This window comes from Molossus molossus, unplaced genomic scaffold, assembly GCF_014108415.1.
Source record: "Molossus molossus isolate mMolMol1 unplaced genomic scaffold, mMolMol1.p scaffold_m16_p_15, whole genome shotgun sequence".
NCBI lineage: Eukaryota > Metazoa > Chordata > Mammalia > Chiroptera > Molossidae > Molossus > Molossus molossus.
The window spans coordinates 25610662-25634991 of record NW_023425350.1 but is presented as its reverse complement, the minus strand read 5'-3'; the positions used below and the strand labels follow the sequence as shown (position 1 = coordinate 25634991).

The following is a 24330-nucleotide window of genomic DNA, read 5'->3' as shown; positions in this document are numbered from 1 at the left end:
TTTATACATCAATATATATTTCCTACACAAATATATACAAGCTTTTTATCCTCATCTTACCACTTGACAATACAACTTTAAGTATGTTTTACACAGCTGTTCCTTGGTCAAGGTCATTTGCAAGAGCAAGTCGGTTTCTGAAGAAATCTTGTTTGGTGGGTGAAGGATCCATTGAGGGATTCTCATTAGTTTTTTCCCTGTATTCTGATCCACTGGACCTAAAATCTCAGCACACAGATAAAGTACAGGTTGATTGGTTTTAATTGTTTTCAAATATTTTATCTATCTAAATTGTTTTGCATTTGTAAAACAGTTACCTCCTAGATCTGGAATAATTTCTACTTCCCCTGAATTTCATGACTCAGGACATATGTAACTAAGATTTACAGGAAACATAAAGAGAATATCTTTCTAATGCTTTATGGGGACAACTGTAACAACTGTGTATGTCAGTGTAAGATACTGTGTAATAACACTGTAATAAGGGAACAGAGCTCAGAAAATTCAAGAAATCCTAATTTTTGATTCAAGCAAGTAACTACTCCACAAATTGGCAAGGCCCTAAAATTAAAATGTATAGAATTCATTGTTCTCAACCAAGGTTATCAAGGGCCTTCACTGAACTTGGGCATCACATTACAAACTCTTGCTGTTACTTGTTTTCATTTTTAAATGAAAGATTTATTGAAGCCAACCACACATATATGCTACATTTGGCAGAATGCAGAAATTAGTACAGTAATCAGATTGAGGAGGTTCTGTAATCTCAACCACCACGAAGGAGACCAAGACCAATCAATAGTCAACAACTCAAATCAGTCCAGTTGAGTCCCCAGTCCAGGGTGCATTCTTCCTTTATCTTGGTTAAGCCAGGTGCGTAATCCATTCCAGCTCTGCACCTTCTCCAGTGTGTTCAAGTCAGAAGTCCCTGGAGGGAGGAGGCTTTCTGGAAATACCTCTGATAAGCTAGGCTGGGCCCCTTTCGCGAGCTTAAACTCTGAGCTAGAAAGGGTGAAACTATCCCAGTGACTAAGAACCAACATCAAAAGACCTCATCCAGGATGTATGTGATGTCAGACATGAAGTTCTTTGTCCAGAGCTCCTACACAACTAAAAAAAGTTCTCCATATGTGGAGGCAGTCAGCATGCTTCCACTATCCACAGAGAAGAATAAGTTATTTCACTGTCACTGGTATGCTATGAGTCCTCGTTGATGTTATTAGCTATGTTAATTATGACTCTATCATTTATTGAATTAATTGGGCAGATTTTAAACATTCTTTTTACATTATTCAAAGAAGGAAGTTGGATTCACACAAAGACTAAAATCCCATGTCTGGAAACCTGATGACTGATTAGATTTGTTCACTTTTCACCGTTTGGGATCACAGATAAAGCCCCAGCTGCCCGGCATGCTTTCTGCCTCGGGTCCGTAAGGAACACTTTCTACCACATCTCAGTGCATAGACGAAAAACTGTTCTCTCCCTCGACCTGCACATTCGGGTGCTCATCAGGTGAGAGATACCTGGGTGGGGTGGAAGTCCTTCCTTTTCAGAAGTCACTTTGGCATTCTCCCTTCCAACAGCCTCCACAAGCCCACCCCAAGAGAGCCCCAGCTTCTCTCAGCTCTCAGAACGCCCACCTACCCCAGTTCATGGCACCCTGATTAGCACCCTGAGCCCGGAATGTTAGGAAGGTGTATCTCTGACCATTTCGTTCCTTCCCGGATCTGCTGTTATCCAGAAGACCAGGCTGCGTTTGGAAGGTGGAAAGGTGGAAAGTGGAAAGTCAAATCTGAATCTGGCTGGTGTTTCTTTTGAATTGTTTCCCCACATGACAGTTTCTCATGAGAAAGTCACTGGTCAAAACTTAGAATCTTCACCTCACATTTCCCCTCTTAGCTACATCTGATCTCTCCAAAACCCAACATGTCATACTTTGATGATTCCAACATGCAACTATTCAGTGTTTACCTGGAAATGGGAAAGCTTTGATGTCACCACCAGCCCCAAGGACCACAGAAATCTTCACCAGATGCGTTCCCATTTCTGAAACAAATGCCAAAATCGCCCTGTCTAGTTTTCAAAGTCCACAAACTCAGCTTAGTTTTATCTTTTTTAACTGCTCTTCTCGTAAACAACTTCTGTGTGTCTCCAGGAATGTGAATTTCTCTGTGTTTCTTGGTATTAACTAACTACTAGTTAACTAATAGCTAACTTGCTAATCCTTTTCAAAATCTAGCATCCACTGTAGCCGCGACTAAAAGCTCGTTTTCATCCTTTTAAAGACCATTTTAACTGACCTCTACACTGCTTACATGGCACGTGGCCACTTCGACAGCGGGCTCTTCTGCTGGCGTGGTTGTTAGGCTCCGAAGTACTGGAACCTGAATTGCCAGGAAATCACCTGCACGCTGAAGGGAAAGGGCTAGAGTATTTGCTTTTATCCCCTTTCTCTATAAAACAGAAATAGCTTTTTAGCTCCCGGAGCCATTGAGGTTGACTGCAGGGCAGATCTGAGCAGACACCTAAGAAATGGGCAGGCAAAAACCTGCTGGGTCAGGGTGCAATGCCGCCAGGACATTCTGACACACAACCACCCAGGACATTCTGACACACAACCACCCACTTGTTCGATGGAGAGACCTGTTGCTAACTTTCCTTCCACTCCACTGACAGAGACAAAGAAAATAACAAGTTGGGTAGGTCATACAAGTATAACTTTGCTACAAATAAACCCTGAAAGTTTGTTTGGAGCTGGGGAAGGGTAGGGGGTGGAATCTGGTGCACAGAACCAACCCTCTGACCTAAGAAGGGCTGGCTTTCTGATTGGAAAGACTGTCCACTTTGAAAGCTTTTGGAGACACACACCTGGAGAAGTAGGGAGCAGGGGAACATTCATGCTGTCTGCCAAATTATTTGGCCCTAATAACAAGGTGACTGACAAATGAGCTTTCACTTACTACATATCTGTTGAGTGCTTACTATCTTCTAAACCTTGCAGTTACCCTACATTTGAACTGTAAACTCTTAATGGACTGCAACTATTTCTTTTACCTCTTTTGTGCTAGACAGAACCTAGTACATTAAGACCTTTAACTTAGTGATTGATCAAGTGACCTATTGAGAAACACTCAGAATAAGATTTAAGTAATCTAAAATGTCATCCCTTCAACTATCTCCTTCAATTTTAAAGTTATACAGGGAAATAGAATGGGAAATGAGAGAGAATCCCAAAGTGAGTATGAATGTGGAAAGGACTTCAGATAGGCTTTAGGAGGTAAAAATGAAGGTGAGGGTAAAATGACCAATTGTTTCTTTAGTCCTTTCTATTACATGGTCTGTCCCACACCCAAGGCTGGGCGTATGCAAAAACAGCTGATAACACACCAAAAGAAGAGGATTCGCTGCTATTCATTATATGGAGCCCTGAAGAGGTACTCTCTCTGTGTCTGATTAAGGAAACAGAGATTTCCATGTGACTGGTGAAGGGAGGGTAATGACTGGGAAGGAGATATTCTGAGGTATGTCAGTTATAAAGTGCTAAAAAGGAACAGAATGGGAGGAGAAGTCGAATTAATCATTTGGGAGTTTATCTTCCACTGCTCCCAGATTTGAGGATGAGAAGGAAGAGCACTTACATTCCCTACCCTTACTTACACTGTCTTACATAGCCCTCTTCCCCTCTGCCGCACCCCCAGCCAAGAATACTTATTGCCCTAAGTGCAAGGTTTATATATCGACATGAAGTACATCTGCCTCCGACTTAGGACAGTCTACATGCAAGTCTCTGACAACCTCTATACAGATCCTTCTGGAATGGGATATTTGCCTCCCATCCTGCTCAAAGGCAGGGGGATCAGGATTCAGTCCAGCGTCAGCCTATCACATTAGATCTGTTCCTGGCGTCTAAGAATCCCCATTTAAAATTTTAAAGTCACTTAACGTTTTCAAACTTTAAGATATGTGGTCTTTTTTCTGGTCAATTCTGGGAAGCTTTCAGAGACATATGACCTGGTGTCTATCTACCCAGGACAAATGTGCCTGAGACAGAAACAGAGCATCATCCTTTTTCCCAAGTAGCTTGGGTATTTTTGAGGATTTTTTTTTAAAGATGTCAACTTGACTCTCCCTTTTGAATCCTTGTGGGTGTGAGCATCCGGCCCTCCCAGCCTCAGAGGGAAGAGAACCCTTTCCCAGGTTTGCGGTTGCATCTGGCTCCATGCCTAGCTTCATCCCGAAGCAGCATTCTGGGTGTGTGGGGCCACCAGCCAAACAAGCCCCTATGGATACAAAAAGTGTGTCAGTGTAGACGGGAATGAGCCTCCAGAGGGCTGTGGGGTAGGCGGGCAGTGAGCCCAGATGTGACACTGGCGGCTTTTCTGGCACTGGTCCGTTTTGGACCTCTGAGGCCAGGCTCTGGCACGGTTCCAGTACCCAGGGTTACCACTTCCTAGTCAAAGGGCTTGCTGCGAGACCGATCTCCCAACAACACGGGAGGGGAATGAGCTGAATGTCTTTCTGGTTCCTCCCGCTACCTGTCCACAGGCCTATCTTCAGAGTCGTCTGTAACAGCTCCTACATAACATCTGGGACTATGTCATTCACGATTCCTACACAAATGTCTCACAGAGTACATGCACACAGGAAAGAATGATCAATTAATGGGAAGAATAGTGTGTTCTCAGCTAAGAGCCACTGGCCTTTGCATGCTGTGCTGGGCTTCCTTGTCCGTCCTCCGTACCTTAGCATAATGAAGCAAACTTTCCATGGTTTTTTGGAGGAAAATACTCATGAAAAGCTACTCAAGCTGTTTCTTGATCCCATGCCAAACCCCCAAAGTGCCCACTGTGGTACCCTGGACACAGGCAATAAGCTAGCATCACCCGATGATGCTCACAGTCCTACACCAGATGTAAAAAGCCAGGAAAGCCTGCCAGAGGGAGCAGCCATCTGTGTGGTCATCCATATGACACTTCAGATTTTAAATACAAAGGTATGGTGGCAGCAATATGATTGATGCAGGAGGGACTGATCTAAGAGAAAGGATACAAGGATTGAAGGGGTCCATTTCGCCCTGTAAGAAGGATCCCAAAAAGCTGCAAGATGACATTAACCAACATGAATTTGGAGAGTCCACACAGCAAGTCCTTAGCATTGCACCGAGGCTGTGTGGGCCACAGAAAGGTAAAATCTGGTCTTCCACATAGAGTCTTTAAAATTATAGGTCCCACGGCCACTTCAATTACTTGTTTCAGATGTTAAAAAGATGTAATCACTCAGATTGAATCACACCAAAATCAAACTACAGATAAAGCAAATCTCGGTACTGGAAAGGACTGAGGTGGTTATCCTGGGCAATCTCTCACCAGCTTCGGGAATCCGTCAGAGCCTCCCCGCCAGGGTCATCACGCTCACTGGAGAGAACGCACGCCCTCCTGGGGCAGCCAGCTCCAGTTCTAGGCAGCTGCGTTTTTAGAAAGTCTATCCTCTCACCTGGTGTACTAGTTCTGCTGCCTGGACACAGAGAGGACAAGTCTACTACCTCTGCCTCAGGTAACTGCAGAGCATTTTCTTACATTCTCTGAAAAATGGGAATTTGTAAAGAAACCAGTGGTGGATCCAGAGCTCACTGCTTTCTAATAGACAGTACCCAGTTATTATAAATGGCAGTGGGCAAAAAGTGGCTGTTTATTTTGGAAATACTGTGTTTCAAAAAACAAAGGCTCAAGCAGTGCCCTAAGGAATCTGAAGTCCTTAGACGGATTTAGGAACCTAAATCCCAAGGTCAGGCTGGAGAGTTATCTGCTTCCAGGTCTCTCCACCCCTGCCAAATACGACAGAGGCGGGCACTGGGCCAGGAAAGATCTAAGTCTACGATCCTAGAGAGAAAGACAGTTCTTAACTCCTCACCTTAAATCACTGGGACCCCGCAAAGCCATGCGTGCATGGGGCCGCCTCAGTGAGACCGAAGGGGACTTTGTGGGGCAGGACTATTTCCAATTGCAGTGACGTTTCTGTTTCTGCCTGTTTCACCTTCTTCCAGCAACAACAGGTGGGGACCAACAATCAGGAATCCACTAATCTTAGTACTACCCTCCCCACAGCAGAAGACTTAGACAAATGACCAAAAAAGTCCTCACTCCAGGCCTGCCCCCAATTCTTCCGTCAAGACCATTCATTACCTAAATCAGCCAGGAATTTCTATCTTTAAAGACAATGTGATTTCCCTGTGCTTCCTCACGTATTAGAAACTCTCCAAAGGCAGCAATAGTGTCTTTTACTTTTCCAGTCACTAAAATATAAAGACCTGTTGTTTAAAACTGACTGCAAGAACCTCCTCTACCAAGAGAAACTAAGCAGCAAGGAAAATCTTGCCAAGGGAGAGTGAGTAGGCCTGAGGACCAGTGGAGATAGAGACTGCAGTCTCTCAGGTAGGCAGTGGCTGGGCTGGAGAATCCCTCTATGGTCAAATGCTAATGTTCAGTTCTCTGTTCCTTACATTTCATGCTGGGGTTAAACTACTGTCTCCCAGTCTGTAATACAGTGCTGGTAAATGCTGGCCAAAATGCCTGTTGGGTGATTTCATACAACAAGCACCTACAATCTTAGAAGGACCATAGTGGGGAAATGGCTTGTTTTTGCCTCCTGTGGAGTGTGGAAACTCCATTAGAATGATTTTTTAAACTAGGGCCCAAGCCAAATCCATTCAGTCATTTCTGCTAGGGAAGACACTGTGAGTCCCAATAAACAGTACTAACCCCCAGGATAACTATAGGCCCCTACAGGCAGAAATGCTGAGATGCCTTAGAAAACTTTCCATTATGCCCAATTGCCATAGTGGATCCCACTCCTCCCAGTCTAAAAGGAATTTCATTATCACCAGCTCATTTCCCAGGGGAACTCCTCTGCTCGCTCCACTTGGGACACATGACTTTGGGAACGAGGAAGTAGGGCTCAAAGATAGAAGAGGCAGAGGACAGAGCTGAGTTTGCTTTTACTCTAGGAAATTACAAAGAGAAACATCTTCACCTGCAAGAATCGTGGCTGCTGGGTGCAGGCACTGAGCTTGAAGCAGTTGTGTGAAACCAGCTACTTGATACCTATTACTGTTAAAACCTCAAGACTTAGCCCAAAGGGAAATGAGTTACAATGCTGTCTTGTCTAAAGGCTACTCACTTCTTTTTAAAGAGCTTGCGGAAGGAGCTGCGAAAGCCCCCTTTCTGGTCTTGCCTGGGGTTTTGATCGCTGAAAGATGTTTGTTCACTTTCTCTTTCTTCCTTTGGACAGAATCTGGTGGTGTCTTCTAAATGCATCTCCTGAAAAGATAAAAGAGAGGTGTTTTTCACTCTTTTCCAAAGTTAACACCTATCCTGACTGTGGGACCATATATTTTTTTAACTCTGTCACCTTCCTCTTCCATCCCCAAAGACTAATGATGGGTACCCTATTCCAACTAGGGCAAACCTAGGCTAATTATGAAATTAGTAGTTAAAAAGATGATGATTTTCTGCTGAGTGCAGAAGTGTTTTCTATGTATCAAGGCAAAGAGTCTAGAGTCTATATCATAATCACATATAATACAACAATAGTTAAAGACCAGGAAATTGGCAAATGTTTAAAGGGTATAGAGATTCACTTCTTATTCTGGCATGAATACTATCTTGCTGGAAAACCAGATGTAGGACCATCATAGTTCTTGGTATGTTTCTTTCTATAAAACAAGAAAGTTCCTTGCTTATAATATTAGTTTTAAGCTGATGTTCCTAACTCTCCATTTTAGACATAAAAGAGGGAGGGAGTTTTCAAGAGGTCTGTTTAGAAGTAAATGTCAACTAATATTTCTAACCTGCACATATGCCTTTAATACAGATTTTACAATTCTTAGTCTATGGCATTTGGAGTGTAAAGTAAAAGTATGGCTCTATCTTTTATGAACTCTCTAGTGTCTTTTTTAAATGTGAGCTGTGCTAAATAGATATGTATATACATTTATATTCCATATGAACAAAACATTTACTTTTAGGTGACTGAAACTTAAAGCAACCAAAAAGAAATGCTTAATTTTGAACCCAAGAAGCCAAAACAAAACCCACCCTGGAAGTTTCATGAATTGGATGGATGACTGCTTGCTGATAGAGAAGCAAAGATTAAGGATGACTATTTTTCAAGAAACATATGGGTTTGACTTTGGGACCTTAACTTGAGGTTGTAGTAAAAGATCTAGAGATTCTCTAATATTCTACTAAGGTTCATAACTAAACCATAGAGACCTACATCTTGGTGGCTTTTATTGTGTTTCTCAAAGTGTGACCCTGGGGCTACAGGATCACTGGGGACCTTTATTTAAAATATAGATTCCCTGCCTGGCCGGTGTGGCTAAGTTGGTTGAGAATTGTCCCAAGCACCAGGAGGTCGCTGGTTCAGTTCCCATTAAGGGCACATGCCAGGGGTTTCTGGCTCAATCCCCAGTAGGGGGCATGCAGGAGGCAGCCAATCAATGTTTCTCTATCATCAATGTTTCAATGTTTCTATCTCACTCTCACTCTCCTTCTTCCTCTCTCTTTCTGAAATCAATAAAAAATATATATCCCTGAGCCCCAACCCAGACTTTCTGAAACAGAATCTCTGGAGTTATGCACATGGAGATTTTGAAAACCAGTGGTTTAAAGTATGCTCCTGCTCAACTGCACTTAATGTTTATATGAATCATATAGGAATCTTGCTAAAATGCAGATTCTGATTCAGTAGGTCTGGGGTGGGGCCCAAATTCTGCATTTATAACAAGCTCCTAGGTAATGTATTCACTACTAGCCCAAGAAGCACATTTTGAGAAGTGCGCTTTTAGAGACTATTTAGAAACTGAATCTATTAATAGTTTAAGAAAAATCTTTCTGTGGAATCATGATCTTAATAATATCTTACACTTGTATAGCATTCTATACTTTGAAAAGTATATTGACAAACTTTATCTTATTTGGCCTGAGCCTCACAACAGTACAGTGAAGCAGGAACGGTACATACTATCTTATTTTTATAGATGTGAAAACTGGAGGCATAGAGAAGCCACGTGAATTGTCCAGAAACACGCAGTTATTTGGCAGCAGAGCAAGGACTAGAACCCAGATCCCTGACACCTAGTCAGGTGCTCTTTGAACTAAAGTATACCGTCTTCTTTCTTAGAGATGGAACACTAAAGACTAGGGTCTGACCTCTTTATATGTCCCAAGACCTTCAGACACCAATGTTAGACATCAAAATACTAAACATTTACATGGAGGCCAAAGAAGGTGTCGGTGAATCAATGCTTTCTTGACTATTTGGTGTTGTCACCATCCTACTGGAGTCTGCAAAGTCACATGACACCCATTTCCAGTCAAAAGGAAAGCAACAGAAAATCGTCTTAGCTTTGCAATGACTTTTGCAGGGAGTCCACAGTGAGACAAGGTAACTTGCGTCCTCCCTAGCTGCACACAAGGCTGGCGCAGGTCGGGGAGTAAAGTAAGCTGGTACGGTGTTGAATGTTTTGAACATTTAAACAAGGAATGTGCCTAACAGGCAGAGGAAGAAACAGACAGGCCTGGGACTTGCCTGCAGTGCTTTGGAAGTGCAGTGCTACAGCTTCAGCAGAAAGTCAGAGGAAGCCCCTAACTGTTCCACCGGGTGTGGAGATGATGGTGTAAGCAGGTGTAAGAAGAGCCCTTTTCTATCTCTTTGCCATGATACATACAGTATGGCATGCTCGCGTGTCTTGGTGCCAACTGAAGAACCGGCGCCAATACTCGCTTTCCAGGACCTCTACCCCAGCATCTGCCGCAACTGTCCGGCGAGCTGGCCCGCTCCCCATCTGGCCAGGACCCCTACACGCTAGGTGAGCCCAAGCTGCTACCTGGAGATCTAGACCCGGGGCTGCCGACGCCGTGGGGTTGGGTTCGGTTTTACTTTACCCTCCTTACTTCCAAATACGTCTGCTTTTCGCTTTGGGACCTCTGTTGGGGGAAGTAGGTCCTGGGCGCGCCGCGAGCGGCGGCGGCGGCCGCGCCGTGGGACTGCGCGGCGCGCTCGGCCTTGAGCGGCGCGCGGCCGCCGCTGCTGCTGCGCGTGCTGTAGAGGCGCGGGGCCACGCCCTCGGCGGGCGGCGCGCGCGGGAACTCCTTGAGCGAGCGGCTCAGCGGCTTGGTCTTGCCGTGCGCCTGCGCCGCGGCCTCCAGCTTGTAGGCGCCGCTGCTGCTGGCCGGCGACGTGGCGCTCTTGGGCAGCGGGGGCAGCGGCGGCAGCGGCTGCAGCGGCTGCAGCGGGTGCTCCGGCCGCTCGGCCTCCATGGCGAAGCTGACGGGCCGCAGAAAGCAGATGTCCAGGCTGGACTCGGAAGAGGCGGGCGAGCAGTTCTCGAAGAGCGTCGGGGCCTGGAAGGGCTCCTCGTCGTAGGGCGCGGGCAGCGCGAACATCTCGCCCCCATATTCGAACTCCTCATAGGCCGTGGGCACGAAGCCGCGGCCGTCGGGCAGGAGCTCGGCCGGGGCGCGCAGGGAGCGCTCCACGTTGCCCAGCGAGGGCTCGGCGGGCGAGGGCTCGAAGTCCATCTCCGGGATGGCCTGCAGCGGCCCGGCCAGCGCCTTCACGTCCTGCTCGGCAGCACAGAACTGCGCCGGCGCCAGGAGGCTCTCGGGCCTCTCGTGCTTCCTGCCCTCCATCTCCCAGTCGCTGGGCTTCCCGGGCTGCATGCTCTCCATCAGGCTTTGCTGCTGTTGGCTTTTCTTCATTGGGGGCATCAAATGTCTTTAAAGGGGAAACAATACAAAAGAGGTGTGCTTATGGTGTGTTGGTGCATGCCTCTCGCATCAAGCAGCGCAGGCCAGGAGCAACACACTTCCTGCTGACGCTGCTGAGGCGCAAAACTGCCGGTTCTCTCCGCCCCTCCCGAACACCTACAGGCTTTACCTACCTAGCTCCACAGGCCTCTCCGATTAAGGAGTTCCCCTTCGTCCCCAAAGTGGGAGACTGAAGATGGGTGTGCGCAAAGTGGATGCCCGAAGTATCTGAGCAAGGAGGCATTGCGTAGACGTGGCCGTGGGCCAAGGATGGTCATCACTCCCCACGTGGAAGCTCTGACCCTCCCCACCACGTGTCAGGGCCCCAAGGTACCTCATTGGTCTCCTCTCTTGCCTTAGCAGAGTCATACAAAATAATGGAAATAACTTTTGTGTGACTCATGGACCTTAACACGTAAGAACAAATTCCTATGAGAGGACATCGGTTGTCTACCTCCTGCATGCCTCCCACTGGGGATCTGGCCCAAACCTGGGCATGTGCCCTGACCTGGAATCGAACCAGTGACTTCTTGGTTCCTTGGTCCACACTCAACCACTGAGCCACATGGGCTGGGCGTCGTGGGTTTTTGTTTTTAACTCATGGATAATGATGTATGCAGGGTACTAAGATAGTGTACCCATTAGATAGAATGTGATTTGCCAGTTCTGCTGGAATTTAGTTGCCAGATAGATGTGAGTAGACTACTGCACACTGACCCAATCTGGTTATTCTGCTATTTTATTTATTCATGTTTAATTCTACCACAAACACGCATAAAGGATGCATATGTAAGTGATAACACTGAATATCTTTCTCTGGCGATCTTAAGATGAAAACTAGGTCTCACACTTAGAGAGGGGAAAAAAATAGTAAAATGGAATATTGATCTGACTTGAATTTTGTTTTAACTTGGAAAATAATTGTTGGTTTCTGGCTATGTTCCCAACAGAGTGCAATGGCAGCCATCTTGTTCAATTTGGGTATAATTTCCAGATATTTTATTTTTTGGCTCTATTTTTTGTACTTCAAAAAGATAGTTTTATCATTGTCTTAAGAACTGAAGTGATCACTAAGTAAATATCTACTTTCTGCCCAGCTGGTGTGGCTCAGTTCGTTGGATGTGGTCCCATGCACCAAGAGGTTCCCAGTTCAGTTTCCATTCAGGGCACATGCTGGGTTTCAGGTTCAATCCCCAATAGGGGTGTGTGCAGGAGGCAGCCCATCAGTGGAAATATTTCTGTCTATCTCTACCTCTCCCTCTCTCTCTAAAATCAATTAAGAAAAAAAAAAAAAAACAAACATTAAAAAATATTTGTAGCCTGGCTGGTGTGGCTCAGTAGTTGAGCATCAACCCATGCACCAGGAGGTCGCCTGTTCAATTTCTGGTCAGGGCACATGCCCAGGTTGTGGGCCAAATACCCAGTGGGGGGCATGCAGGAGGTGGCCAATCGATGTTCTCACTCATTGATGTTTCTATCTCTCCCTCACCCTTCCTCTTTCTCTAAAATCAATAAAGAAAAAAAATATTTTTAACATATGTAAAAATACCAACTTCCTGCCTATCTCCTACTCTCCATCCAAGAAAGATTTTTTTTTTTTTTTTTCCGTGTGGAGTTCTTTTCCTACATGACTTCTAGGACTTTCTGTATAGGAACAAAATCATCCTTGGCTCTACTTATAGGAAGGTTAATATCTCATAGGTTTAAAGATGATTGTGGAATTTCTACCTCCTGCCTCTCCACATTTCCACTTCCATCTCTCACTGATAAATGTTCTCAGTTTTAAGAGATGAGGGCAAAAGGAGGAAATGAGATTTATTTTGCATTATGGACCAGTTGCTCCTTCCAATGATTGTAATTGGCATTTTTAAAATGGCAGTGATAAAAATTGGAATAATGTCAGTGGCCTACCTCTTCCTTCATTGTAATTTTAGGAAAGGAAAGTAGCTTCTTGTATGACTTGTAAATTTTGCTTAAGAATAAAGTCCAAACCTGGCTGGTGTGGTTCAGTGGTTGAGCATTGACCCTGCACCAAGAGGTCTCCGGTTCAATTCCCAGTCAGGGCACATGCCCAGGTTCTGGGCTAAAACCCCAGTGGGGGCATGCAGGAGGCAGCCAATCAACATTCTCTCTCATTGATGTTTCTAACTCTGTCCCTCTTCCTTCCTCTCTCTCTAAAATCAATAAAGAAAAAAAATTTTTTAAAAAAGGAATAAAATCCAAAGCAGAAATTATAGTATAAGGAATCAGTTTTGTGAGAATTGTTTATATTTGATCAAGTGGGGATTTGGAATTATGAGTTTTGGTTTCCCTTATCTTTCCAGAAGTCCTGGTTGCAAAAGTAGCTAAGTTGACTTTATCCTTATCCTTCAGAGGTAAAATGAATTTGAAATATGTAAATGGTCTAATCATAACTCTGAAGATCATTAAGAAGTTTGCTGAATGAGAATTCAGCTTACTATGTTAGCGGGTTGTATGCAGAGAATTGAAAAGGCTGTCAAATCCATCCACTGCCCAAAACAGTTCACAGAGAAGCTATCATAAGTGAAGAACAGAGCTTATGAAATCCCTTTCTGAGAAAGCTTCAAGGAGAATTGGGAAAGGCTGAACAACATTCTTTCTGGATCACCTCAGACCTATTTCTTATCCTCAGAGCCGACTCTTTTCACTGACCCCTGACTGGGATTCCCTTCCCCTCCACTATAGGTTTTGGAGACCTTAAGTAGGTTTCCCACCCTTCTGAGAGGTTGTAAAATGCCTTCTTGTCTTATGGCACTCTTCCATTCTACTGTTGTTCAAACCCAAAGAGAATAATGTTGTAGGTAGAGGGTGGTTATGTGCAGTCAAGTTATTGGGTGTAACTTCCAGCCTCCAGGCCTGCCCCTTAGCATTCTTAGTGCTTTCCTCTAGAATATAAGCATTGGGTCAGCTGCTTGCCTATCACATAGAGGCCGGATGGGGCAAGAGGGAGGGAGAGAGGAGTTCTGTTGGTCATACTCCTAATCAGGGCTGGCTTGCTACCCCACACAGACTTCCTAGGACCCACAGGTATTGTCATTAACTTTTCCATAGCAATAGGTGCTTACGTGACAGCAGGGCCAGAACTTGGAGCAGAAGGGTAGGGTTGCAGCATCTCTTCTGAGTGGATCCCACTGTCACGGACAGCCTCAGAGCCTGCAGTGGGGGAAGCATCTTGCCCGGCATTTGCACACTGGGAAGCCAGCCCTTTGTACAGCTTTGCCATGGATGACCTAATAGAATGGAAATAATAATTCTCAGAGTGTACAGTGGGAAACTGGCTCTCTGAACACGCAGCTTATGTCAAGAAAGATAGGGAGACAGAGTTTCTTAGATGAAGCTCAGCTGTGAGGTTCTCTCTCTCTCTCTATCTCTCTCTCTCTCCAGGGCACTTTACATACCAGGTTGCTTACATAATAGGGTGCAATGGGATGTTAGACAGGAGCAGGGATGCTGATTAATTGGCTGAATTGGGTTGGGGGAAAGGGATAGTATAGGGAGATGTCCTCCATTTAGAGGAGCCCTGGCTTGGGAGATAGCACCCTTTTCTTGTCTGAGGCACCCACAGAAAAGGCTCTGTTTTCTTTATTGGGATGTGATGAGGTTGATGGAAATTCAGGTCACTTGGAAGCTCTGCTTGCTATTGGTTGCTTCTATTCTCTCTGAACCCCAGATTCTCCCTAATTGGCCCTTCCTGTTTCTTCTTAGCATGAAATCTGTTCAACCATCATCCCCTCCCTTATTTGTTTTATTTTTATCCATAGCACTTATCAGCATCTAACTTATTTATTAACTGGCTGTCCAGGTCTAGAAAGTAAGCTCCATGTGGCAGATTTTTGTCTGTATTTTTAATTGTAGTATATTTAGTGCATAGAACAGTATCTAATACACACAAATAGGTACTCAATACATATTTGTTGAGTTAATTAAAGAAACCACATTCTGGCCTTTAAACTATATTTTTAAACTTGGCAGGTTTAGGGCAACAACAGTTTTTGTGGTAGTCGACATGAGATAAGAGGGGATCTGTGCAGGCACTAGACTGAAAGTGCTTATCTTTCTAAAGTAATTTTCACCAGGTCGTAGTTGCCTCCCTCTTCCAGCCAGCTTGGCCACCTCTCTTCCCTCCCCTTCTCTTCTACTTCCTGTCGCTGTGTTTTAGCCACTTAACATATAACATGGTTACTTGTTGCAGATGCCCATATTGTCTGGATCCTGTTTTCAGAAGCCTTTGATCAACCCTCTAGACTGTACCATCAGAACCTTACTTCTTGAGCTTTTTCCGTTTCTGAATAAGCAAATCCTCATTGCATTGAAACAGCAGGGTGTAGTGTGAAATAAATACTCGAAGGCGCTGAACACACACCAGAAGTAGGTAATAGTCAGGGTGTTCCTGCTCTGTGAACTTCAGGACATTCTGGATGAAGGAAAAAAGGAAGCAGCATTGCATAATTAGAATGAAAAGTTGTTCTGTCTCTTCTGCACCTTGCCTTGATCTGTTGTGAGAGTTCGGTAGCCATTTAATCAAAACAATACCATATGACCAATCTAATTATAAACTGAAAAGTCAAACTTGCTGTTTTCTTTATCCATCACCCCAAAAGAAAATAGTAGTCCCTATTGCTCCTGTTTGAGTTGAATGTGAACATGAGATAGTTCCATCTGAAAAATTGGAAGGATATATTAATTAGATCTCTGAGGTAATGGAGACATTTAACCATTACTGTTGATGAAGCAATACTTATATGACCCACTGGAGTCAGACCAGTGGTGAAAATGTCAGGCACCAACGCACTCTGGGAGAGGAGCGGGGTATTTATGATCAAGCCTGGCCTGGTAGCTCCTTCTATTACATTGCCTTCTGTGCTGTAGTGGAACACACATTGGATTTGGGAAAGCTAACTCTTATGGAGTACTTCCTGTTGCCAAGCACTAAGCCCTTTGCATATATTTTCTCATTTAATTTTTACCATAGCCTCATTAGATAGAGTGGACAGCTCCATTTAACAAGGAAATCAAGGTATAGAGCAAAGTTAACTAATCTTTATTAGGTCACACATCTAGTTAGTAGCGAAGCCAGGATCTGAACTCAAGTTAGTCAGTAGAACCAGGGCTCTTATTTACCATACTGCTTGCAAGAGCTGGGTTTCAATCCTAAATTTTTCATGTATTAAGTATGCTAACTTGAGCAAGTTACTTAAGTTGGCCCTCCATTTCCTTATCTAAAAAATGGTAATGATGATACCTGTTTCATGAAATTGTTGAAAAGATTAAATAAAATAATTATTGTGAGAAAATGATTTTAAGATCTAAAGCCACATGCAATAGAAAGTCTTTTTGATATTGATACTGGGCTAGTTCTACCTGAGATAAATCCCAAGCATTTCTAAGATTCTTCACTGGATTACTTAGAAAGATCAGTCACCAAATAAACCAGGACAGGATGGTGGGAAGAAGAGGGGCTGGTAAGGATGTTGGTGAGCCTTTTTCTCTCAACTCTACTTCCTCGTGTGAAGAAGTCAGCTCATCAGTTTCTCCATGCTTCTTCTGTGACATAAGACAGAAGCAATGCATGGTAAACCCTTGGACTCAAGCAAAAAGAAAGTAGTCAGGTAGCAATTAAGTGAGCAGGTTACATAGATAGTATTTAGACACCAGGTTGGGAGTGGGTGGGCAAGGATTAGGGGATACATTTAGATGTCTGTAGAACCAAAGTAGAAGGGACTGAATAGGTACTCAGAGTCTAGCAGGAGCTGCTATAGAAAGATCCTGGATCAGCAGAGGTGGAAATTGCTAGTAAATGAAGATATACATCAAAGGCAGGCATCATGAGCCAAACATTTTTAGAGATTGAGATTTTAGCTCATACCACAAGGTGGAGATGGAGAAATCATAACAACTTTTATTTAAATACTTCTTAGCAATATTAATTATTTCTTCCTGATCTCTTACAGTGTTTTTCAGAAGCCAAAAACAATAGTTTAGCCTGAAAGTCACTTTGGGGCTTGCTCAGCCGTGCCTACCTGCAGATGTAGCAGATATTCAGGGATGCGCTGGACTATGTGAAAGAACAGTGTATAGATGTCAGATTTAATCTCTTCATCACCCTGAATGAGAGAAAGGCAGAATCACTCTTCAGTATTCCTCCAGCTCTGGCTGCAGAACCCCGGCTTCAGTCCCACCAGAGTAGAAAAGGTGTACTCCCAGAGCATGTTCTTCGTCTAGAGTGTCATGAAGCATTGATTTCTCACTGGATAGGTCACTTGTTCAAGGACATGCTCAAGGAGACAACTCCTCTAGCAGGGAGCATATCATATACTTCTTTCGAATCCACCCAACGTTCCAAACTACCCCTTCCATCCCCACCCCAGATATTAGCACAGTGCTATACAGAAGTGGGCACTCAATAAATTATATTAAAGTTGAATTAATTCATTAAGGTTCTCCAGCAAGTAATCTTTACAGTGGTTTGCTAATAGGTACTAAGGCTGGATTGCAGCCTCATGATTAGATACTGGCCAGCTTGCCTGGCAGCACTTTCTCCAGATTGAATTAACCTGTTGGACTTTCTCCATGCCTCTTCCTCTTCTTTCCTTTCCCTTTCTCAAATATTTTCTGAGTACTAACATGTAGTAGGCATTATACTAGGCTGGGAGTAATGGGCTAATGTAGAAAATTAATAAGACCATCACCTCTTGTGAAACTATATTAACTCTTTAGGGCTTCTGTTATGGTGTTTTCCTATTAACCTAAAATAACTAGAGTTGTTATATATTTATATGTGCATGTTGAGCCCCTAATATATCACTACATTAGCAATTCTTAAAGTTACATGACTAGAATCACTTTACAATCTTATAAACTGACAGACACCGGATGACTTGAGTTTAATATTCAGATTCATATTGTCTGACCCTAAAAAACAAACAAACAAAAAAAACACCACCAAACCCTCATACATCATGCAGGCTTCAGCCTGAAGGTCTTTGCTTAGAAAGCCTGTTTACTTTGCCTAACTTCCAGTAGAATGAAATAAAGGGTTGGTAAGGCAGGGCCAAAGCAATGGCAGTGATCCTTGAGTGGGCTTCTTTTACCCCAGGGAGGAGTGTCAGTGGCTCTGTTCAAACCGTTTGCCAACCTGGAAAACAAGCTCAGAGTGCGTGTGCTGTATTTCCTGGTGGATGAGCAACATCATACAGTACCCATGTAACCAAAGGGCAGTACACAGGGAGAGTGAACCTACCTCCTTCAGAACAACAACATGAACCAAAGAGATGCATTCAGGCAGGTCCCTCAGGTAGGCAACATAATAATCCAAGAAATTATTCTTGAAAACAAATATAAAAATGCTTGGTAAGAACCTAGAAACAGGAATGATAACTAATATTTTTTATAGTGTCATATATATCCAAAAGAAGTACTTTGCAGAGATTTCCTTAATCATTCATTTAATTTGTTCATTAATATTTTTTTTTGTTTTTTCAATCTTTTAAGTTTTAAGGTAGATGTCTTTATGGACTTGGGAACCAAAATTCAATATTCCTGTTTTAATGAGAGAAAGTGAAATGATAAACCAAGACAGAGAAGAGGAATTATGTAAGTTGAAAAAGTATTTTTAAATTGTTTAATGATAAAAATACATATTTTGTTTTAAAATTACTTTCAAAATTATTTTTTATTGTTGACACTATTACAATTGTCCCCCATTTCCTCCTCCTTTAACCACCTCCACCCAGCCCTCATTCCCACCCCCACATTCCCACCCCTGCCTCTGGTCATCACCATGTTGTTCCTGTGTCCATTGACTATACATATATGTTCTTTGGCTAATCTCTTCATCTTCACCTTCTTTCATCCAGTCTCCTAAAATTACTTTTAATTTCAATCATCTACATGCAGATGAAGAACTTTGTCCAACCCACTTTGCAGTGTCTAGACCAGTGGTTCTCAATTTTTTTCCACTGTTTGCATGTTCACCTATGCAACATGCCTTCAGGGAAACAGTTCTCAGCTTCCAAAGTTATATTCCCACAGAAATAACAATTCTCAGCCCAAGAAAGCATACTGAAGATAAATGAATAAAAGTTATATGAGAGGGATAACATTACCTCTAATCTATACAATTAGACAATTTGTAAGTTTTGTATTATTATCCACAGTTGAGAATCCTTGATTTACCGAGATTGACTCAGACAATCTGGCTTGCAGACCAATTTTAAGTATGCCACATAATATTTTTAAGACAAGAAAATCTCACACAATATTCTGGATTCCAGCAGCTCTTTAAATATCAGATCTGGCAACTCTAGTCTTTTTTTTCCCCCTGCATAATAATTGGATAAAGGTGAGTAGCTATTCCCTGTACCAAAGCATATGTGCTCCAATTAAACTCATTTCCCAACATTCTGTATTGTATTAAACTCAGCCTATTTCTACCTATTTATATCACTGTCTAACTCTGCAGGTATTTGAGTTTGCAACTTCAGGCCTGGGTCATATTTAATTAGTAGAACATAGAAATTTTGAAACTCAGGACCCTCTCCAAGTGAAAACAAAAACCATTCAAGACAAACGGCTGCCCATCACATTTTTAAAAATCTCTAAGGAATGTAATTGTAAGTGAAAGTATATACACACACACACACACACACACACACACACACACACACACAAATCTTCATATATTTATTTTATATGTGTGGATAGCTATATATGCATGCATATATTTATACACAAATACACATATATGCATACACACACACAGTAATGTTCAATGGCAGCAGTAATAGTACAGTGGAAAGTGATGAACTGAAAGTTAGAAAACTTGGATTCTGGTCACAGATCTACAACTGTGTAGCCAGCTGGGTGCTTTTAGCAAAGTCTTAATTTCTCTGAACTTTATTTTATTATCTATAGAATGAGGAGGTTAGACTAGATCTCAGCAGTTCCTTGAACTCCAAAATTTGCTGATTCTAGATTCTCTATTAAGCGAAGTAGCTGAGGGAGACACAGATGAATATAATTCAAGTTTATAAAGAATTTTTTGAAAACTTACCTCATCATTTGTTAATTTCAGAAATAAATCTCCGAGGACTCCTTGGCGTGGCCACTTCAGAACCCTTTCCTGCAGAGCATGAAGCAAATCCAGGTGCTGCTGGACAAGGTACCGTAAAGAGCCAGGGAAGAGGCTTGAAACAGAATAGAGACAGGATCACACAAACCAGGTGTGGAGAAGAAAAGACCCTACAAGAATATGTGTATCAGGTCCCATTTTCCAAGTCATTCAAAATATTCTGAGTCACAGCTCTGCATTTTGGATTAAGAAATAAAAGTTTGTCAATGTAGATGTGACAGCAGATATCCTCAGGATATAAAAAGACACCTTTACTGGTGGCTCCTATATTGTCATATGTCAAACTAATAAATAGCACATCACTTGGACGGCCTTTTTAAAGCCAAACTGGTCCACTCGCATGTATGTGACAGTAGAAATTCTGAGGGAAATCTTTTTCAGTGTTTTAAAGTTCTTCTTATTTGCTGTGCAAAATAGTCTTATTAGTGTGTGGATGGCAAGTGTTGTGGCACCTGGTCATTCTTAGCTGCTGGGTAAAGAGCCTGCTGCTTGCATAAGTAGGAACTTTGGTTTAAACCTGGCAACTAAAAGCTCAGGGGAAGAGGTATGGAAGTGTTCCTTTTTCTATTTCCTTTGGCTTCTAAGAGGAATATCAGGCAAGAACAGAGTCTTGACTAGGGAGGCTACAGACCAGTCCTGGCCTGCTACTCCCTGGAGCTTCACAAAGCTTGCTTCCTACTCTCATATTCCCTCTAGCCCATATCTCAGTGGGCCTCATTTTTCCCAGAAGAAATGAAGGGAGGAAGAGAGATGTCAGAGAAGGATGGGGTGGAGAGGAGAGGGAAAAGAATCCTGGAAGGAAGGAGAAGGGGGATTGGATGGAGAAGAGTGGGGTGATCAGGGGCATAAAGGAATGAGGAAGGAAGAAACAGAAGGGAATGAAGTTTTGCTGGGCTACAGCAAGGATTTGATTTCTAACGTGTTGACTTAGAGGAATTTAAAATAGGTTCCCTTTAGCTTTCAAGACCTCAAGATGAAAGTGATGGCCTGCTTGTCACTGAGAGCTAAACTGATTAGGCTCTTTCCTTAGAGTCCAGCCAGAGTAAATTAGTGGAGGCTTCGCCAACCCTAGACAAGCAGATTTGCATTGAGAACAGTAGGAAGGACACCAGTTTGAGGGGAAGTTTTTCCAACCCATCTCCAACTAAAGCAGAAGAGCCACCACACCAGAACAGAGTAGCCAGCCCCCTGCCATACAAGGATTCCTTCCACTTCTCTCTGCCACCCCTCCACCTGCTGTGTCACCAGTCTCTGCATATGCGAGGCCAGCTGATCCAGAGACTCAAGAGGAAAGGCCTCCTAATCTGAGCTCTGATGGCTGGTGCAGTGGACTGGGAAGATCTAGGTAATCCCTGTCCAGATCAGAGAGGATTTGGAGGATGGCCTGGAGGCAGCTGGACTGGGAGAAGGCCACATAGCTGATGGAGGAGAGCACAACTGATTGAATGGAAAGAATGAAACACTGCACCAGCAAAAGAGCTAGATATGAAGATTTCTTCCCACCCAGAGGCTGTCAGTGACTGTGGGTAATATTCCTGGTGTGACACTGAAAGATGTTAGGGCACCATAGTGAGGTCTACGATGGGCTGGGTTGTCTAAATAGGTTATGTACTATGTCTTCTATTGGATTATCTTTTTCTTTTTCTCTCCTATCTTTCCTTTTCTCTCCTGGCCTCACCTGGACACTCTTCTGCTCTGCCTCACTTCTGTCTCTTATCTCCTCTTCTCAACTTCTCTCTCCTTCCCCCCTTTTCTTTTGAGAACACTGCCTTCTGCTACACTGTGGCCAGTGTACTTGCACTGAGGAGTGGTAACTTCGTTGGAGTCCAGGATACTTCCTGGACTGTCACTAGGATAACAGTTTGAGATTTTAGGGTGGGGTCAGAGAAGGCTAATGCTCCCATCAAATACCATAGAAACACATAAGAGTAATGACGTACAGTGGGTTCTGTACCAAATATTGAAAATAGGCTTTTAAACATTTTTTAATTAATAAGGATATTATTTGAAAACAGGGAGGAGTGTGGAGGAAGTGAGCCAGGAGATGGAGAGCAGAGGTAGAAAGAAAGCAAGACATACAAAACCTATTTCACTCTTTTGTCTAAATCCAGACATGACTCCCAGAAGCAACTTTTTCATGAAGATGAAAATATTAAGTGCTCAGCCTCTTTTCTATTTCTTACTAGGAGTGAAATTATGGCAAGATGAGTAGTTAGTATATTCTTTTTAAAGTCTTCAAAATTACTTCCACTCTCACAGTCCAATACTTAAACAACAAGGGAAATAAACTAAAAGCAATCAAGGAAAATCCAGTTATGTTTTCAAATTATAACTTAGCTCTTTTCAGTCCAGTATTAGGTCAAATAACCCCTGAGCTTCAGCAGCAGGGATGTAACCAAATTTGATCTTTAAATATGTGCCACTTGGTGGTGATCTGCAGCAAACAGCTTGTTGAGTTCTTGGTGGGTGTGGCGCTGGAGTTGAGGTTGTGAGGCTAACGGGCAGCCCTGTGGAGCTGACTTTGCCGCCCCTCAAGTGTTCAAACAAGCCTGTTTGATGCTGAGGCTGTGGCTTTATCTGGGTGAATTAGACCAGAAAAAGCCAAGAACATCAACTCCTGTGATCCTCCAACAAATGAGCAACAGCCCACACGACCCCCTCAAGCTTCTCTGCTGACAGCCCAACCCCTGCAGCTTCCAGCCGGTCCAGCGAGGGGCAGGGCTGCCTGAAACAGGCTGAAGAGCCTCTTGATCACTGCAGATTTTTCTAGGGAAAACCTCAAATTTTATTTTATAGGCTTGAGAAGACGTGGCAACCTCAGTTCTGAGTGTCAGACTATAGTTATGGTGGGTGTTATTTTCACCCCCAGGTTACTTTCCAAAAGGGGTAGAAAGTGCTGAAAGATTATAAGTTTTTTTATGGGAAATATAGTTAAAGTTCATTTATTTTTGTTTTTGCATGGGGTATAACACCAGCAGAGAAAAGGAACACTCATTCTGTTCTGTATTTTACTCAGTGGGTCTATTTAAAGTACACATGGAGGCTTCAGGAACAGCTTAGACAACCAGAGGTTACCTTCTGTGGCTGCCTAGTCTCTTTTCAAAGACTGTTTCTGGAACTCTTTACAGGTCCCAGAATTCCCAAATTGGTAACAATAAACACTTACCTTAAATCTTAATCAATCTGAAAAGCAAAGGCAATGAATACATGGATACCTTCTCTCTTTGGAATTCCTCTTTCCGTCTGAGCCCTGGAATGTTGCCTTGATCTTCAGGATCAGAGAGATGTTAATGACATATTTTCTTTCTGATTCAAGTAGTTCCAGAGCCACAGTCTGTCTTTTAGCTTTAAAAACAAACCAAGGAGGGAATTGTTAACCTCTCCTCCCCCAAATCCTATTGAATGATAGAAAGCAATAAAAAAAGATTGAAAGATATAAAAAGAGACATCCGCAAGTTTTTGGAAGATGGGAAACAAAATGAAGGCATGGTAATTAATTCAGCAGGATAAAGAGCACAAAACCTTGGTGTTCTCTTCTGCATATGGGAAATATGTTGAGAAGAAAGGCTTGAGGATTGGAGGCACCAGACACACAGGAAGTGCAAATAAGGGGCAATGCTGAGAACAGGAGACAGGGTCTACATAAAGTACATTTGAACCTCCAGGTCGCCACCTCCATGCAGACAGCTTCCCCATTTCCACCCATGGAAAATGAGAAAAATGAAACTAGAGAAGCCCTTATCTCTGATATCTGGGCTAAAGACATCAGACATAGAAGAGGGCAGAGTTGAGATGCTAAAATAAAAACAAGGGGACGCAGAGAAGGCTTGCATACTGAACAGTGAGATTCCCCTCAGCCTCTTCCCCTGTGGGTCCCACAATACCAGCAGCCATACTTATCCTCTCCAGGCAGGAGACTGGAGGATCTTCTTCTGGAGAAACTGAGTGGCCCAAGTTAAAAAGATCTACAGACAGTGACATAAGGAGGTCACCTATCAAAAAGTTAATTTGACATCTGATTAGCTGACAATGAAGCCTATTTATTGACAAGCTTGGCTAGTACAGAATTTTCAGGGTTCTTTTTATTTAGGGCCTCTTTTTTTATTTTTATTTATTTATTTTTTAAGACTCATTATTTATTTTCTAGGGCCTCTCTTTTAGATATAAATAATTAGCTAAGGATCCTCAGACATTTGAATCAGGCATACACCATAAAAGGAGAAGAAAAAATATACACATATATTTTAAAGGAGAGAGCAAACCTTGAATAAAGAAACAATCCAGGAGATGTCATGTACAGCATGGTAGTTAATAATGAGTGTTGTATATTTGAAATTTGCTACAAGAGTAGATCTTAAAAGTTCTCAT

General features: G+C 43.0%; 1 protein-coding gene across 1 annotated transcript in view; it reads right to left on the bottom strand.

The window, feature by feature from the left end:
* Positions 1 to 24330, bottom strand: part of ARHGEF33 (Rho guanine nucleotide exchange factor 33) — a 46245-nt gene continuing 21915 nt past the window's right edge. The window contains exons 8-16 of the mRNA XM_036263084.1: positions 23178 to 23307; positions 19885 to 20017; positions 18073 to 18156; positions 16853 to 16936; positions 15098 to 15246; positions 13898 to 14062; positions 9948 to 10779; positions 7180 to 7319; positions 1 to 218 (exon numbers count right to left, since the gene is read on the bottom strand). Coding sequence (XP_036118977.1) covers positions 89 to 218; positions 7180 to 7319; positions 9948 to 10779; positions 13898 to 14062; positions 15098 to 15246; positions 16853 to 16936; positions 18073 to 18156; positions 19885 to 20017; positions 23178 to 23307 — 1847 coding nt within the window. The 3' untranslated portion in view covers positions 1 to 88. The remainder of the gene's footprint in view (positions 219 to 7179; positions 7320 to 9947; positions 10780 to 13897; positions 14063 to 15097; positions 15247 to 16852; positions 16937 to 18072; positions 18157 to 19884; positions 20018 to 23177; positions 23308 to 24330) is intronic.